This window comes from Haliotis rufescens, unplaced genomic scaffold (assembly GCF_023055435.1).
Source record: "Haliotis rufescens isolate VD_foot unplaced genomic scaffold, xgHalRufe1.0.p SCAF_31, whole genome shotgun sequence".
Lineage (NCBI taxonomy): Eukaryota > Metazoa > Mollusca > Gastropoda > Lepetellida > Haliotidae > Haliotis > Haliotis rufescens.
The window spans coordinates 5,706,984-5,725,524 of record NW_025964013.1 but is presented as its reverse complement, the minus strand read 5'-3'; the positions used below and the strand labels follow the sequence as shown (position 1 = coordinate 5,725,524).

General features: G+C 40.3%; 1 protein-coding gene across 4 annotated transcripts; it reads right to left on the bottom strand.

Moving 5' to 3' along the window:
- Nucleotides 1–67: 67 nt before the first annotated feature.
- Nucleotides 68–17,121, bottom strand: LOC124114757 (abl interactor 1-like). 4 transcript variants are annotated; one of them, XM_046475494.2, is made up of 8 exons: nucleotides 16,979–17,121; nucleotides 15,931–16,098; nucleotides 12,526–12,714; nucleotides 11,762–12,146; nucleotides 11,181–11,222; nucleotides 9,254–9,319; nucleotides 5,451–5,639; nucleotides 68–4,724 (listed from the first exon to the last, which is right to left on the bottom strand). In XM_046475494.2, the coding sequence occupies exons 1-8, from the start codon at nucleotides 17,099–17,101 to the stop codon at nucleotides 4,561–4,563; spliced, it is 1,326 nt and encodes a 441-aa protein (XP_046331450.2). In that variant the 5' UTR covers nucleotides 17,102–17,121; the 3' UTR covers nucleotides 68–4,560. The 4 variants fall into 4 exon arrangements, with proteins under 4 accessions (XP_046331450.2, XP_046331452.2, XP_046331451.2 ...); XM_046475496.2 differs by lacking the exon at nucleotides 9,254–9,319; XM_046475495.2 differs by lacking the exon at nucleotides 11,181–11,222.
- Nucleotides 17,122–18,541: the final 1,420 nt, after the last annotated feature.

The window sequence follows — 18,541 nt, the reverse complement described above, 5'->3', positions numbered from 1 at the left end:
TCCATTCCCAGGGTCATATCGTTCGTAACCGGGTTCGCATATGGTCCAATAACAACATCACATACAATATCACTCAACTTGATTTTATTCTTAAGTGTGATAATGGAAGAGCATTTGTACAAGTAATACTGCATAATAAATGTAAAACAAAAATCTTGTTCATTATCAGGTGGAAAGTATCAGCGGTATTATCACTAATGGCTACTCTGTAGTCACTACTCAAAATCACCATGGCAACACAAGTGTTATTTCTAGGATAAGAGAATTGAGAATGCCTATTCAAAACTGAAAAAAACCCAAACCTTTGACAAAACTTCAACCTGTATGTAAACCGTGACCACCATGGCAATATTATATAGGAAGACAATTAGGCATGAATTCTATCAATTCTTACATCAGTAATATTTTTTAAAGTAATAATTAATGAACACGAAAACATCATGTCAATAAAAAAACAACCCTCCCAAATGTTTTAGCTACAAAACTCATGTAAGTGAAAAAAAGAGTTTAAATTTCCCTAATTTCTCTATCTTCAAAAGCAAATTCTGTGTAAAGTGAAGAAATCAACAACTGTGTGACATCTGAGCTGAAATAACAACAGTGCATCAACAATTAAGGAAATGTCCCTCAACACACAAGTCCATAAACATGATAAACAGTACAAAGATCTTAAAACTCATTCAAAAATATATTCATCAATGGACCATGGATTTTGAAAATTTACAGAAAATAAATTCATCCCAAGGAGTTGAGATTTTATGCCCCTTATAAAATGTTTTCCGTCAAAGCACACAGCACCACAGGTCAACAATGTTCAAGGACAACAGTGTTGAGGCACGCATGGTAATATTTCATTAATAGGGAAATACTATGACTTTGTACACATAACTAATGCACATATCAAGGCACATTAATATTTGCAGTTAAGAAAAACATGTCTTTTACACATCTGTCACTAAATTTTCACCCAACCCCTAAAACACACCAGAAATAAATGACAAAATCTTAACTTGGACCATTTCCAACAAGGAGCGTGAGTGCACATTTATTCTAGTGAATCATTGAAGCTACACTAAATAATCCTGAAGACTTAATAATGACTTTAACACTGCACTCAGACATATTCCAGCTATATGACAGCGGCTTGAAAATTATCAAGTCTGGACCAGAAAATCCATTGACTGACATCATGAGCATCAATCAATCAATGCAATCAACCAAGTCACTGAGCTTGACGACCCGATCCACTTTATTGCCTCTAATGAACGGAATAGAGGCGATCCCCTTGTACAAATGCTCCAGTGGCCCTTTCTCTGTCTGTGAGTCCACCTAAAACTAACTTCTTATATCTTATGAATGCAACTGTGTCAAACAACTACACTCTGTTATTACCATACATGACATGCTAAACACTAAGGGTATGTGAATCTCTTTCAATGTTGGTGCTTATTATGACTATCTATTTAACTTTGATTTAACCAACCCGTGAAGATCTGGGGTCTTCAGCAACCCATGCTTGCCGTAAAGGTCAGTTGAAGTTAGGATTTCAAAATGTGCGGAACCCTTTTCAAGGCCCGAGTGCATTGTCTATCTTATACAGCATGAGAGTTACAACAAGGCAAGCTAGTGAACTTCACTTGGTGAACACAGTGTGATAGGAAATGAATTGTAGCCATGGCAACAGCATGTACATGACATGACTGACAAGCAACTGCAGGAACAGGAAGTAGTTGTGCATGATTGTCATTTGCCAAATATGGTAATGAACCTAGTCCTTCAGAAATATTGCAAAATTCTCACCTAACAATAGAAACTATGGCAGATGGATATTGTTTGAACGAATTCTTAATAAAACAAATTGCTTAATTAACACAACAGAATGAATGGAAAGAAATGAATGACATAGTTAAGTTTTACCATACTCCTTACTGTCAGATTTATTAACTAATGCCCCTTTAACAGAATCCTTAGAACTGGTATATTTTATAAAAACAAAACATTGATATTATTCAAAATGATTTTCCTAACAATAACACAAAATATGACAAGATTTGACAAATAAATATGAAAAAACTCAAAATCAGATCTAAATACAGAAACAGACAAAAAAAAGAAGAAGAATAATCTGTTTGATCAATGTAAATAATCAATCTAAAAAAAAGAACCACAGGTGAAAATAATGCCATGTCAACCAGTGCAGTGTCGGGTGTACATATGGAAATATCTATTCTCTGGAAAACAATGAGCAATAGTGACTATGAGACAATCGCCAGTCTAACATCAATGCACCTCAATATGAAAGGAGTGAGTCGGGTTAACTCCAACTAGAGTGAGTGAGTATGGTTTTACGCTGCTTTTAGCAATATTCCAGCAATATCATGGCGGGGGACACCAGAAATGGGCCTTCATACCCATGTCGGGAATCGAACCCGGGTCTTCGGCATGACGAGCAAACGCTTTAACCACTAGGCTACCTGACCCCCCCAACTCCACCTAGAACAGTATTTAGTCCCCTGGACTGCAAGCCTAAGTTACACAGGTTGTAAATGTTCACCAGTACAGCAAACATGGTGCTGAGGGACCAAGGTAACCGCTAACCAGGACAATATGGGATTCCAACCACTTATCAGCATATTTTGGCTGGCTTAGGATAAAAAGACCAGATAACATGACACAGATTTATCCAAGGTTTCAAAAGAAGTACCCAGGGCAGGCAAAATGGGAAAATATCTTTTTGTTCAAATTTGGATTTTTGTTCAAGTTGTTATTTTCTTAAATTCAGTGCTATATTAATGTTGCATTCAAAGCAACAATGTAAAACTAAGCATTTAATCCTGTTCCTCTTTATTGGTCCTGCTAACTGTTGGGTAACTAATTGGGTAAGTTTTTAATTCTACTTTGGGAATTCTTTCTCTGACATTGCTGCAGACTTGGGGCTGAATATCAGGCCCTGAGCAGGTCAAGAGATATATCACTGGATACCATGTACTCAACACCAATGAGCAATGCTGCTCGTCAGATACATGATTCAAAACTAGGTAGCTGGTCAGTTAACATAATAATCATGCTTATATTACCAGGGCTGACAAACCCAGTATTATCAGCAATTGGCACAGCAAAGGGACACAACTCTGCAAAGCAATATTAGTGCACCTGTAGGTCAGAACACTTATAAACATACATCTACATACAAATAACAATATGTCAGGTTCTACTGAAACCCTAGCACCCATAACACAAACATAACAAACACAGTTTCCTTGAGAGTGATTTATCATGAAAATAAACAATAATCACAGTTTTTGAAGGCCTTCTGGAATGAATCATATCATTGGAATGGTCCAATATCTACATGTATGGTATTAATATGTTTAACATTGCTTGAACATGCTGTTGGCACCAAGCTTAAAATAATTTTATATATAAAACTATTAAAACCTTATGGCAAAATGGAGTAACAGTGATAGAAACTAACAATTTTAGCCCACTAGTCCTTATAATGATAACATATACCGGTAGCAAAAACCTTAAAAAGTACAAATTTCTACATGACCTTGAGATACCTTAAACTAACGGGCAGTTTGGCAAGAACTATAGGACTAGTGCCAATGTCTATCGCTGGAGTAAGGCAAGAAAGTGACAAGGCACGGAGAAACTGTGGTCATTTATCAATGTGGATTCACAAACTCCTTGTTACGAAAATATGCATAAATCTCATTAGAGAAAGGTCAATGGAATTTGTGCTCATTTGAAAACATATTGGCTCTTCAATTTTGACCAAACATATACATGAAACAAGACCTGACGAGACCTGATACAAAATAAATTCTGACAATGACACACCATCATAAATATATTACATATCAACCTAGCAAACCAACAACAACAGTTGATAGTTTCTACTTGCCACAATGTACACAAGTGCTTCAAGGGATACAATCTGTATATGGCATAGATTATGTTTTCCATTAACATCACAAATAAAATAATATAAATTGTATAAACAAAACAGTTTGCTAATTGCTAGTCTTTTCTAAGATGCAAACTGAACACTTCATTCTGTGCATACACATGCTGAAGCTATGGAATGATAAGAAATAATAAATGTCATGACACAGTCTGCATGTGACTTAATGCAATATATTACATGCTCTAGTAAGGCCCCATCTAACTTTGGATATAAAGAAGTCTGTTGAACTGAACTGTACTTATGACACTATTATGACACTAACCAAAAATGATGAAACCTGACAGGTTACTGTAACAATGACGTGTATGATGAGACATCAATTTGCTCTACAGTCTAGCACTTCTATCTTGGCCCATGATGTTGTAACTAGTGACTTGTCAAGCCCAGGTATGGCCAGTGCATAAAGGCACCATTATCAATAACTGGTAGCTGGTCTAGTCACTCAAATAATCTACACCTAACAAAGTGACTCAAAATGACTTGATTCAAATGTGCAGGGTGTGCCAAATGACCTGGGTGGTGAGAGCCTAGCTATTGGGATATACATCTGTGTTGAAGTGTGCATATTTGTTGTGACACACTTGTGTAGTCTACATGCAGGGTTCCACGTAGTTGGATGGGAACAGGCCACGCTGTCCGTCCATCACTCCCTCCCACCAGTCGTCCTCATTCTTCTTCAGCACAAAAATCAGCGAGTTCTCCGAAAATGTCAGCTCATCCTCCTTCTCTGCCTTGTAGTCATAGATGGCTATAACTGAAGACACAGACAACATTTATACATCACACACTGCAATAACTGGGCTACAAAATCAATAATTTATACATCAGTGATCATTAATTGCTGAAACTGAAGCAAAAAGAACATATAAGACAGGGCTGGGACGTATAACTTAGGTCCTTGGGTCTGGTAATAGGGGTATGGGTACCCGGGTAGTAAATTTGGACTTGTCCCAGCCCTAATATTTAACAAAACCTATTGCAGAAATTGGGGGATAAAACAATACTTTATATATCTAACACTGCTATAGCTGAAGATAAAAACCGTTATCACACAGCTTTCAGCATGCACATGAGAGCCAAGGCTTCCACTGATGGTGTGTTGTGATTGTTGCAGGAATGAACAGTTATTGTGAAGAGGTTTTTATATGAACTTGCCTCTGAACCCTCTCTGGTGACATGACTCATTTGCATATGGTAGGAGTGCTCCTTATATGGACTGTGTTTGTTACCCTACCATGCCTACCTTCATTGTTCTTTCTATGGTATATATTTCCATACACAGCAGTACAATTGTTTGACTGATCCTCTTTGTGTTTTGTATGTCACAAGAACATTTGGGTGTAGTTCCAACATGGATTAACTGCAGTGCTGGCAGAGAAGACCATCAGCACCTCTCTCTATCAACATTAGATCATCACCGTTAGAACATCATTAAATCTTTATTAGGTCATCATCAGTCTAACAGTGCATGACTAGTTACCCTTTTCCTGGTACTGTTTGGGGATCCAGTCCGGCTGCGTGGTGAGCTGGGGCCCTGTCTCCATGTAGGGGTCATCAGGGGGTGGAGGCGGGGGCTGACTGTCTGTGTCACTGAACTCAGGGGGTGGCGGAGGAGGGTCACTGCCATGGGGATACGCAGCCTGGGGAGGTGGGGGTGGGGGTGGCGACACTAGTGATGGAAGAAAGGCCAGTCATTAGATAATCATAATTCGTAATTTCACAATTATTGAATTATTTGGGTTTATTAATCTTTGAAGTTTTTTCACAGCAAGTCAAGAGGAAGGCTCAAAGTGACCACGGTCACAGACTCCCGGAGACATGGTGCAGATAGACCAAGGGTCAAGCCCAACCTGTGATGAAAAGCCACCATATTGGATCCTGGCATGGCTTCATGACACCTTAGACCAGTGGGACACTTTATCCAGCCTTAGAAATACTTTTTCTTCAAAGACTAGCCTGATGACTAGGGTAAACTTATTTCACTAGTCCTCAGAGTTTGTAGCTAGTTCTGCTTGAACAAGACAGAAATGTTTACTATTTTTGCATTTTCTGTCAGTCATGTTTTTGTTTGTTTGTTGTTTGACACCGCACTCAGCAATATTCCAGCTATATGATGGCAGTCTGTAAATAATCAAGTCTGGACCAGACAATCCAGTAACTGACATCATGCACAATTGGGATACGGTGACATGAATCAACCAATCATGAAATCCGATATGAAGTTCCAATTAGTAGCAAAATTAAATCATTGAGAACTGGTTAAGTATTATAGCCCTATAAAATGCTAGTAGTCAATGAGGATGACCATCATTGCATTTTTACTAGTCCTCAGCACAATTTAGTAGTCCCAGGCTAGCAGACTAGCATGAACTGAGCTGTGCATCCCTGGTAAGACTTTTGACTGACAGCTTATGTTTCAAGTGCAGCTGTATCTTGCATCTGTATCAACTAATACGACTAGCACAGGCCTGTGTCTAAAGCAGGGGTCTGGAAACGCTCATATGCGCCTGACGTGTCCGATTGGGAATCTCAAATGTCCGGTTTAAAATATTGCTTACCGGACATTTAAATTTTTCTGTTCGGACAATTTTTAAAACAAACGGGGTCCAAATAATTGATGAGCGTTATCGTATCCCTTCAGCGAATTCAGGTGAATAAACAGGTATAACAAACTTGGTCTATAAACGTATGAAATTTGACATAAAACATCACTAGTTATGATGATTTAGCATTTAAAATGTATTTCCTGCTCTCCAAGGCATTGTTTTATATGCAGAGATTAAGATTAACATGAGTATTTTCTCGTAAACTAAGCCGGAAATAGCAATCAGCTGTGCACACGTTTCCTCCCAATCTACCGGTGATTCAGTTAAAACGTTCCCAATGATACAACTTCAAAGAATTTTGATGCAGTGGTCAGAAGAAATTGTATCTGAAATTATTATTTTATCAGGAATAAAACATTCCAATATCATGTTATTTTAGTTGCAGCTTCCACCATATAGACTCTAAAGATATGTCTGGAGCAGAGCAGTTAGTCTGGACTTTGGTTATTAACCCTTGTTTCACATCACAGGTTGTGTTTGTTGTTTAATGCTGCACTCAGCAATATCTCAGCTATATGATGGCTGTCTGTAAATAATCAATTTTATATTGTTATACCTCTATTAAGAATCTAGCAATTCCATTGGTTAATCCATAGCACGTGACGAAACAATACATTTATATGAAGACCCCAAGATTCTGTGACTGACACTGACCTTGAATATTGACTCTTCACATGATCAGTGCTGATACTGTCATGTGATGAATATTGATTCATCTGATAGAATACAAGGTGGCGTCTTATACTAACATTTCATGGTTCATGTTACCACAATGAAACAGGACGGTTTAAAGTCTTCATAAACTCTAAATTGAATTTCGGTATAACAAAACGATTGATTCCTCTTGACGAGGTCAATATGCAAAAAGAAGGACCCTCAGACCTGACCCCTTCGGCAGTCACACCAGTCCTTGTTTTTGCATATTGACCTGGCCAAGAGTATTGTATTATTTATATATTGTGAATATCAGTGTCACTCAGTTAGTCAGGTATATGTTATCCTTGTATATTATCATTATTTGATCATTATCATCAGATGTTATCACCTGAAGCTGCTGGGGATAATGACATGATACAACTAGTGGTGTCACAATTCACCGATGTATTGATGTTACCATGGTTACCCTTGACATTAGGATACACTTACCTATGTATCATGCATATCGATCCATATGATCGTTCGTTTGTGATTTGCAAACAGTATTGCAATAACCTATCCTGGTATCACCATGATCACAAAACAACACGCAAAATCTGATTGCCTATTGCTGGCGGAAAAAGCCTACTTAACCAGTCATGGTGTTCGACACAAACTGGTTGATCACAACAACCTCTTGTAGCTGAATGTCACTCAAATAAGTTGCAAATTAAGTATCACAATACATAGTGAATCAAGCATTGTGATTTGTATCGATACGTACGCTTGGCATATTGTGACACCCTTAGATACTATACATACGATGTACCAAGTATCACCTTTAACATCCAAGTAAATAATTTCACCCCCCTCAGGCTTGAACACGGGTATGTCATCTTTTCATACCGAAACTGCCAAGAGAGAGCCAGTAACACTGTGTAAGAGTATTGTGATGCCCAGAATTTTGGATCAGGTTTTACACCCTACTGACCTGGTTATACCACACAAACAAGCAGTGTCCGAAAGAGCTGCCTGCCCGCCGGCCTGTACCTGGCAACTTTTCTGTCGGCTGCATGAAATTTTACTTCACCTGCCCGACTGTCTGGCAGATAATGTTAAGACTACTTACTTATCAATCTCATTAAAATCAGATCTTAGTTCTCGCTACCACTTAAAAAAGATCTGAGGACATTCCATTAGGGGTCATGTCAGAACGACCTTTCATCTGTCCAAACAGAGCGTCACTTACCAGATCATTTAAAGGACAGTCTGAATGTGATTTCTAATCATGCAACCCCGAAAACTTTAACACAGGTTATTCCGAACGATAGTTACAGACTTAGCGACTGAATCCATACAATCTAGACCATCTAGTTAGCCATTCCAGAATGTTCTTTTGTTCAGGTTTCAAATTTTTAAGCGAGAATTTGTCAAAACATGTTTCGAAGCATAGAAATTACTGCCATAAAGCATGAGAAGGCTGCCTTCTGATTGGATAATGTCGACTTCTTGTTAGTCATTCCATTGGTTGGTCAGAGTTCACGAAAGGTCGTTCTGACGTGACCCGTAATGGGATGTCCTCAGATCATTGTTTAGTGGTAGCGAAACTAAGATCTGATATTAACGAGATTGACTTATTCAAATATATTCCTTGTAGGTTCTCTAGTAATTGTTTGCATTATTTTAACTGAATCAAGACAGGATTCATCTCTTAGTTTTTGTGATTTTTCCATATTTATAATGTCTGAATGAGGGCAGGTAACTTTGAAGATGGGCAGGCAACACTTATGGGTCACCAGCCCAACTGCCTTGTTTGGTTATAAAATTATTTTAAACACAGCAAATAAATCCTCCAACATAGTTGTCAGCAGGAAGTGCCTACTCAGCACATCTACATCTAGCTGAAGCACTGCTCTCTAGAACAAGCATCTTTGTAAGAACCTACTAACACTGCGATTATAATAGTTGGTTAAAAGAGGGGCGTAAAGCGGGATGGGCAAAGAGGGTAAGGGTGGCGACAATAGCGCTGAATCATGCCGACCTGTTGAAGCAAGGGCATCCTGACCTTCATTGTCCATGGCTGGAGGGGGAGGAGGCAGCGGCACATCTGTAACCATGACAACACAACATGCAGGAAGCATACACCCCATTACCTGGCAAGCTGGCTTACTACAACTAATTCTACTATATAACTGCAATGTATACGCTAACAGCTTTACTGCTGCATACATATCTAGAGTAATGAAACATGAACATGGTCAGTCATAAAAATGTGTAATTAACCGACATTATTTCTACTTACCCGTACATCTGTCTCGATCTCCTAATTCATGACTCTCCTGAGTATATTTTCCTATACTCCTATCACCCAGACACATTGTCTGCACAACACCTTCATGTATATTAACCTTAATCAAGAATAATCCTAGGAAAATTGAATTTTCATGCTTCAGAGTTGATGAAGAGAATAGAACAAAAAAAAGAGATACTTCAAAAACGGTCCACTTTGGAAATAATCCTTGCAATAATCCAGAGGTTTGCAAAATACCAGATGGAAAATTGAACAGAAGTTGAACATAAAGCAAGGATCTGGACATGTTGGCTCAAAAAGATCAGAAAAAAATTCAGACTGACCAAGTTGCCAAAGTTATGAGATGATCGTTCACCTGTATCAATTTTAATCATTCTGTTCCGAATTGACCACTTCTTCCCAAATATTTACATGTCCTATTGCTACACAAATGATCTCAAGCCTATGACTATACCATGATTACGTACTCAAGTTTTATCTTTCCTAAAAACACCCGAATATCACTGAAGCTCAACAACAAGGCATTTGTATGTTTTATGTTTAACGAACCTCTAACTGCCTAACGATTCAACGACACCTACGATATCATCGATACTAAGGCACAAACAATACTTGTATTGTCAGTCTGTGTGATCGTTACACGCTATAAATAGAACAGAAACTGACTAGAGTTACCTCCTGTAAAGGCTGAAGAAGCATTGCGCAACTTGTAAGCATAGTGCAACTTGTAAGCATAAGGTTAAAAGTTAAATTTCCGTGACTTCATCATTTCTTACTATTTGTTGGTGTATCGTGATAGCAGCGGTATCATGTCTGTATCGTGATACATATTGCATTGCAAGATACCAGGCGAAACTCAGCTCTAATATACGCTGTTGTTGTTGTTTGTTGTTTAACGCCATACTCAGCATTATTCCAGCTATATGACGACAGTCTATAAAAAATCGAGTGATTGATATCATGAGCATCGATCCTGGCAATTGGGATACGATGACATGCATCAACCAAGTCAGGGAGCCTGAGCACCAAATTCCGTTAGTCGCCTCTTACGAACAGCATAATCACCTTCTACGACAAGCATAGTAGCCTTCTACGACAAGCATATTCACCTTCTACGACAAGCATAGTCGCCTTTTACGGCAAGCATGGGTTGCTTAAGACCAATTCTACCCCGGATCTTCACGGGTCTAATATACACTGATAACAGAGAGGTACATCTGAAGAGAGGAGAACAAGGCAGATCTGGCGACATACAAGGTACAGCAACAGCAGCAACAGCAGCCCGAATATCGGCATAGCAACCAGACACAAGGTACAGAAGCCTGGCACCACTATAGTCTTATGCTAGCATACTACATGGAAGCCATCAACTAACATGGACATAGTTGTTGTCAGCCTTCATACTAAATAGAGTACAGGTATGGTGCTGACAAACCAAGAAACATGATCAAGGAGAATCTGGGATTTAAACCCATGGTCTTTGGTTCCTGACATGCCTAAGGGACACAACTCTGTAGAGAGAAATGTGGCACTTTAGACAACTTAGCTTCCCATCAACGTATTAACTAAAAGCTGACTATAGACTAATCTCTGCACCATACAGATGCCATTCTCATGCATTATACTGGAGTATTCATTCCCATGCAGGAAGTCTCACCACGCCTACTTGCATTCTGGTAACCCATGTATGAAAACGGAGCTGTGTTGATAAGATAGAACATGTCATATGAAAATTAACGGATACTTAACAGATGAAATATAAACATGATAAAATTGACAGCAGAAAAAATGGTCATGAATTATTCACAAAATAATCTAATTGGTGTTAAATAGATACAAGTAAAAAAAGCAGAAAAAAACAAAGGTCCTGGGCCCGGTTCCACAAAATGAGTGAGTGAGTGAGTGAGTGAGTATGGTTTTACGCCACTTTTAGCAATATTCCAGCAATATCACGGCTGGGGACACCAGAAATGGGCTTCACACATTGTACCCATGTCAGGAATCGAACCCGGGTCTTCGGCGTGACGAGCCAACGCTTTAACCACTAGGCTGAGTCCCATCCAGGATTCGGACCTGCACTCTCACAGTGTGGCACCTAATTGCCAGCACACAAAGTCTGTGATCTAACCCACTCAGCCAACTAGGCTTCCACAAAAATGGAAGTCTGACAACTGGTAGTCTAGATCAGCCCCCTTGGCCAAAAGCTATGAATAAAAATTTATATATATCTCTACTTACCACCTGTTGATTCCCGATGGTAGGACACCCTGTCTGACACGGGGCGTGCCATTCCAACAGGAGGGGGTGAGTGGACTGTACCCATTACACTGGGGGCATACAGCATTTCATATCTGTCCCTGGCACCATGCTGGGATTGACCCGGGGCGTACTGTTGACCGACTGGGACAGATGGCGGTGCGACGGGGGGAGCCACTGATCGGTAATGGCTTCTTCCCAGGGTTCCATAGATTGTACCCGATGTGGAGACCCCAGAGATGGATCCTCCTGACACGGAGCCGGACCGCGAGATGGGTGGTGTCGGGGGTCTGGTGGTGGGAGCATGAGAGGAGCCCTGGCTGGCTATAGAAGGGGGTCGGCTGTTCTTGGGGGCAGCAGATGGTGCCTACATAGCAAGAAACATAAGTCAGAGAGAGAAACTTCAGAGAAATCGCAAAATGTTTCTGATGTTCTTTGATGTAATCATATCCAATGATTTAAATATGCTAGTCATTAAATCATTTGGACTTTATGTAGCGTTATTAGATTTAAGGAGAAAACAACATGTCGGTCGACTATGATTCTGAAAGAAAGACCACAGGATAGATATTTTGCTCCGACCATGATGTTATAAAGTTCAAAGGATTTTGTTACTTTGTATTTTATGTCAGAAAACATAAGCGTAACTGGAACCTTCTTTGTAACGATGTCTAGTTACTTGTGCCTTATCCATAACATCACCCTCACAGCTAATGTTATGATACAAATGAAACAACTGCTTTCACCTTGATTCCATGTCCAGTAGAGTCCAGTGTCGAGTAATCTACGGGTTTGCGCTGATATTTGACTGGACGTTCAGCCTGCTCGGGGAATATGATGCCGTTCTTGGTTCCAACTGCCCTCAGTGAGGTCCTGTTGGTCGTGAGAACACCGATCTCTCGTCTGGCCACCTTCTCTTTGTGTATGTTTACAATCTACAGAGACAGAACAAGAGATTACAACAACAATAATACAATAATGAAAACATTACTGCTGCACACACACTAGTCCTTCAGCAGCATGGGTGTTAGCTCATGTTGGACATCACTTCATCAGCCATGGTTTTCTTGCCACCAACATTCATGTAAAATAATTTGACAAATGATAATGTCAAGGGCTCATGCCATCATGTCACATGACTTGTACCCACTGTCAACATGGTCAAGAGAAGCTTGTTATTGAGAGAAGAATATAAAACATGCGCCATTACACCCAAAGCCATCTGCCCAAAGAAATATTCGAGTGAGTGATCAAAGGCATTTCCAATACATATTCACTGACAGATTGAGTTGGAATACATCTACCAGCTAGTCCTTCTTACAAACCAGCTGATGTGGTACCTTTGAGAGATGGTTGATGCTAGCCTCTACCAGCTAGGACGACATATATACCAATAGCTGATGTACCTGTGAGAGATGGTTGATGCTAGCCTCTACCAGCTAGTACTACATATACGAATAGCTGATGTGGTACAGTCATGCCCCGCTTATAGTGACTTCAGATATCCGGAAACCTCGGTTGGGCGATTTTCATTCAAAACGAAATAATTACTACATAAATTTACCCGTATATATATATACGGAAATTCAGTTTCCGGAACCGGATGGTCATTTTCATACACAAAACACTGAAAATGCACACAAAATTGTCTCACTTACCCGGACAATACACTTCCGCTGGTGGTAGTCAACCAGCGAAACGTAAGCGACAAGCAGTTACAGCACGCGAAAAAAGGGAAATTTGTCTGTTTAAGGAAAAACACCCGTCAGCAAGTTTGGAAACCATCAGTAAGCATTATGGCACTGAATTTGGACATACCATAGGAGAATTGACAATTGGTGACATTTTAAAAGACAAACAGAAATGGCTTAATCTCCTGGAAAATTCAAATGACTTATCACAATCCCGTGTAGCAAAACACCAGAAGCTGGAAGATGCATTATATCTTTGGTTGTGTGACATGACAAGTCGTAATGTGACCGTTAATGATGAAATACTGATAGAGAAAGCTAGCGATTTTGGTGGCAAAATGGACATTTCTGACTTGGCATATTCTCATGGGTGGCTCACTCGATTCAAATCCAGACTCAAAATGTGGTAAAGTTCAAACTTCCATGACAGATTTTTTTAAATGTGTATGTCTTGAATAAAGATTGAGTGGATGTATCTGTTTGCTCTGTCATCTGTCATGAGTTGCATAATTGAAGGGAAGTAACTCTTCCAGTAAGAAGCTGGTTTCAGTTATATGGACGAATTGTGAAATGACGCAAGTGTCCGTATAAACGAGGCACGACTGTACCTGTGAGGGATGGTTGATGCTAGCCTCTACCAGCTAGTACTACATACACCACTAGCTGACGTGGTGCCTGTGAGAGATGGTTGATGCTAGCCTCTACCAGCTCGTCCTACATATACCACTAGCTGACGTGGTACCTGAGAGAGATGGCTGATACTAGCCTCTACCAGCTAGTACTACATATACAATAGCTGATGTACCTGTGAGAGATGGTTGATGCTAGCCTCTACCAGCTCGTCCTACATATACAATAGCTGACGTGGTACCTGTGAGAGATGGTTGATGCTAGCCTCTACCAGCTAGTACTACATATACAATAGCTGACGTGGTACCTGTGAGAGATGGTTGATGCTAGCCTCTACCAGCTAGTACTACATATACAATAGCTGACGTGGTACCTGTGAGAGATGGTTGATGCTAGCCTCTACCAGCTAGTACTACATATACAATAGCTGATGAGGTACCTGTGAGAGATGGTTGATGCTAGCCTCTACCAGCTAGTACTACATACACAATAGCTGATGTACCTGTGAGAGATGGTTGATGCTAGCCTCTACCAGCTAGTACTACATACACCACTAGCTGATGTGGTACCTGTGAGAGATGGTTGATGCTAGCCTCTACCAGCTAGTACTTCATATACACTAGCTAATGTGGTACCTGTGAGAGATGGTTGATGCTAGCCTCTACCAGCTAGTACTACATACACCACTAGCTGATGTGGTACCTGTGAGAGATGGTTGATGCTAGCCTCTACCAGCTAGTACTACATGCACCACAAGCTGATGAGGTACCTGTGAGAGATGGTTGATGCTAGCCTCTACCAGCTAGTACTACATACACCACTAGCTGATGTGGTACCTGTGAGAGATGGTTGATGCTAGCCTCTACCAGCTAGTACTACATATACAATAGCTAATGTGGTACCTGTGAGAGATGGTTGATGCTAGCCTCTACCAGCTAGTACTACATATACAATAGCTGATGTGGTACCTGTGAGAGATGGTTGATGCTAGCCGCTACCAGCTAGTACTACATATACAATAGCTAATGTGGTACCTGTGAGAGATGGTTGATGCTAGCCTCTACCAGCTAGTACTACATACACCACTAGCTGATGTGGTACCTGTGAGAGATGGTTGATGCTAGCCTCTACCAGCTCGTCCTACATATACAATAGCTGACGTGGTACCTGTGAGAGATGGTTGATGCTAGCCTCTACCAGCTAGTACTACATATACAATAGCTAATGTGGTACCTGTGAGAGATGGTTGATGCTAGCCTCTACCAGCTAGTACTACATACACCACAAGCTGACGTTGTGCCTGTGAGAGATGGTTGATGCTAGCCTCTACCAGCTAGTACTACATACACCACAAGCTGACGTGGTACCTGTGAGAGATGGTTGATGCTAGCCTCTACCAGCTAGTACTACATATACAATAGCTGATGAGGTACCTGTGAGAGATGGTTGATGCTAGCCTCTACCAGCTCGTCCTACATATACAATAGCTGACGTGGTACCTGTGAGAGATGGTTGATGCTAGCCTCTACCAGCTAGTACTACATATACAATAGCTAATGTGGTACCTGTGAGAGATGGTTGATGCTAGCCTCTACCAGCTAGTACTACATACACCACAAGCTGACGTGGTGCCTGTGAGAGATGGTTGATGCTAGCTTCTACCAGCTCGTCCTACATATACAATAGCTGATGTGGTACCTGTGAGAGATGGTTGATGCTAGCCTCTACCAGCTAGTACTACATATACAATAGCTGATGAGGTACCTGTGAGAGATGGTCGATGCTAGCCTCTACCAGGTAGTACTACATATACAATAGCTGATGAGGTACCTGTGAGAGATGGTTGATGCTGGACTCCATCCCCGAGAGTTGGTTTCCCTGCATGTCCAGCAGGTTGAGGAAGTTGGCTGCCAGGGTGTGGATCTGGTAGGCCACGCTGGCAAGAGAGTGGGTGGTGTAGTTCTTTGTCTCCTCCAGGACCTGCTGCTTGTCATCTGCCTGTTACAAAACACAGCATAAGTAGTGAGCAGTACGGGACTTACTGGACAGAGCCAATAGTAGGCGGTCTTGGTCTTAAGTCATAGTTAAACGACAGTGACGTTGCTAGAGACAAACATCATAAAGATATATTCATGATTTTAGCAAATTATGACGGGTTATTCTTCCATATTATCACTAATATCTTTAGGATATTTTGGATAACAATCGGTCAACGTCAGAGAAAATGAACCAATCTGAAACTCTGAATGATCACTTCTACTTAAAAAAATAATAATTTCATGACACAGTATCTTCATGTTCACATGATGTTTTCACACTTTGAAGCAATAAACATACAATTCTAAACAAGGGTGTCATATTGTAGTGTTCTTTTCCTCAAAAACAATTTGCTTCAGTAAAAATCAACTATTTGAATACTAGGAAACAATATGTATCAAAATAGTGTTGCCAAAGTTAGTTCAATGATCATGTGATAAATTGTGTTTGTTTATATAGAAATAGAATTTCAATTCACCAATATTTGCCTACTGCCACTGCATATTGGACAAATGTAGAGTAAAATGCACTCGGATGCTGACAATACCAACTCGAAAGGCCTAATTCTGTGAAATCTGCTGCTTTTGATGTCATGATGTTGAATTGGACATGTCGAGTCATCTTATCTTGAAACAGTTTTATCAACACTGGAGTACACTAAGTAACAGACAAGGGGTGACACTAGGATACCCACTGGTTACAATATAATCACCTGTCAGCAGCATTCCAGTTCCTGCATTGAACTGAAAACTGAAATATGATGAAAATGAAATGTAAACAGACACCTGTTGATTCAGAATATGAATCACGTTCTCATTTCACCATAGTCATAGCAATGTACCTCTTTATATCGTTCCTCGCAGTGTTCGGCGAGACGTTGAAGGTTTGCATGGTTTTCCTGTAAATTCTGACGGCCATTTGGGATGTCTGTGTCAATCAGCTGGAACACCTCGCTGGCAGCCATCTTAAAAACTTCCGGCTACTCCCAAAGTTTTTCGTTCTAATGCGCATGCGTGTGGAAGTAGGGTCACTGTTCATTCAGGGCGCGAATTTTAATCAACAGTCGACTTCAATATATTATTTGCGTTATTTAGGTATAATAGGTGCATACTGCGATAGTAAATTTACGCACATAGGCTTTTACTTTTATAATGACTCCAAAAAGGCAAACAACATATTGAAGCCTAACTATTTTAATTATAACTAAAAACGTCAGCAATATTAACTTCACAGACTGATCATTTAATCAGTACGAAGGCAGTGACATCATTAAAAAAAACGTACAACTTTATGGATAACAACTTCTGGTTTATTGCATATAGCGACGTTTCGATGTAGATTCCTGCACCGTTATCAAGTTGGAGTCACTCCAGAATATACAACGTCACACGTCGGTATATGCAATATACCAAAAGTTCTCATCTATAAAGTTGTACGTACGTTTTTCTTAATTATTTGCCAACTTCTAGAATGCCAATCAAACAGTTATCAGTGCCATCGCTCAGCGCAAGAACGCAACAAAAGACCCTCCCATTGTATGCTCAGCCAGTCAGGACACAGTAGACCTTTAGCGGGAGTGGCCTATATAAATCTATAGCTACACTTATTTTTCCAACTCTTTCGGTTTGTAAACAATAATATCACCAGTTAAGTGTCTTGGGTGTAAAAATTAAAGGTGAGGTGAGGTGAATTGGGGTTTAACGTCATGTCTAAGATTATTGCACTTATATATAGCGACCTGTATGCGCGGTTGTACTAGTCCGGACTGATGCCGATTTATAGTGCTAGTTCACTGAGATATCATGCCGCAGTTTCACATGAATACCCCACTCAGACACAGTATACTGACTCCGAGCCGACCAGTCATTGTTTTAGCCCCTTAATGCCGAGCGCCAGTCAGGGTAACAACAAGTACCATCTTTTAACATTTATATCCGCTCCCCGGGCGGACGCTCTACCACTAGACCTCGGAGGCGGTCGTAAAAATTAAAGCAAGCCAGATATAGTTGCAGAGCGATTAGTGGTAACGGACGACGTCACACTTGTCTGCAATGGTCCGTAGAAAAAGATGATGATGATAAATAGAGGATATTATAGTGAGTTAGTATGGTTTTACGCCGCTTTTAGCACTATTCCAGCAATATCACGGCGGGGGACACCAGAAATGGGCTTCACACATTGTACCCATGTCGGGAATCGAACCCGGGTCTTCGGCGTGACGACCGAAAGAGGATATTATATGAGTGTTCGTGTCATACTATGTTTACGACACGACTGTCTAAATTCCGGTATTTCCCGAGCGAGAGCGAGTATTGAGATAAACTACTGTTTCGATGTTGAAGGGCAACATTCGAGTTATAGATCATTTCTTTTACGATGAAAAGGGGAGACTCTACGTACATTG

Bases quoted from the DNA above. Each gene is read 5' to 3' on its own strand.
- LOC124114757 (XM_046475494.2), bottom strand. From the start codon at position 17,101: ATGGCTGCCAGCGAGGTGTTCCAGCTGATTGACACAGACATCCCAAAT. The intron at 5,640-9,253 runs GTCGGCATGATT...TTCCATCACTAG, and splicing joins GGATGCCCTTGCTTCAACAG to TGTCGCCACCCCCACCCCCA. The intron at 4,725-5,450 runs GTAACTAGTCAT...CTGTGTCTTCAG, and splicing joins CAAACAGTACCAGGAAAAGG to TTATAGCCATCTATGACTAC.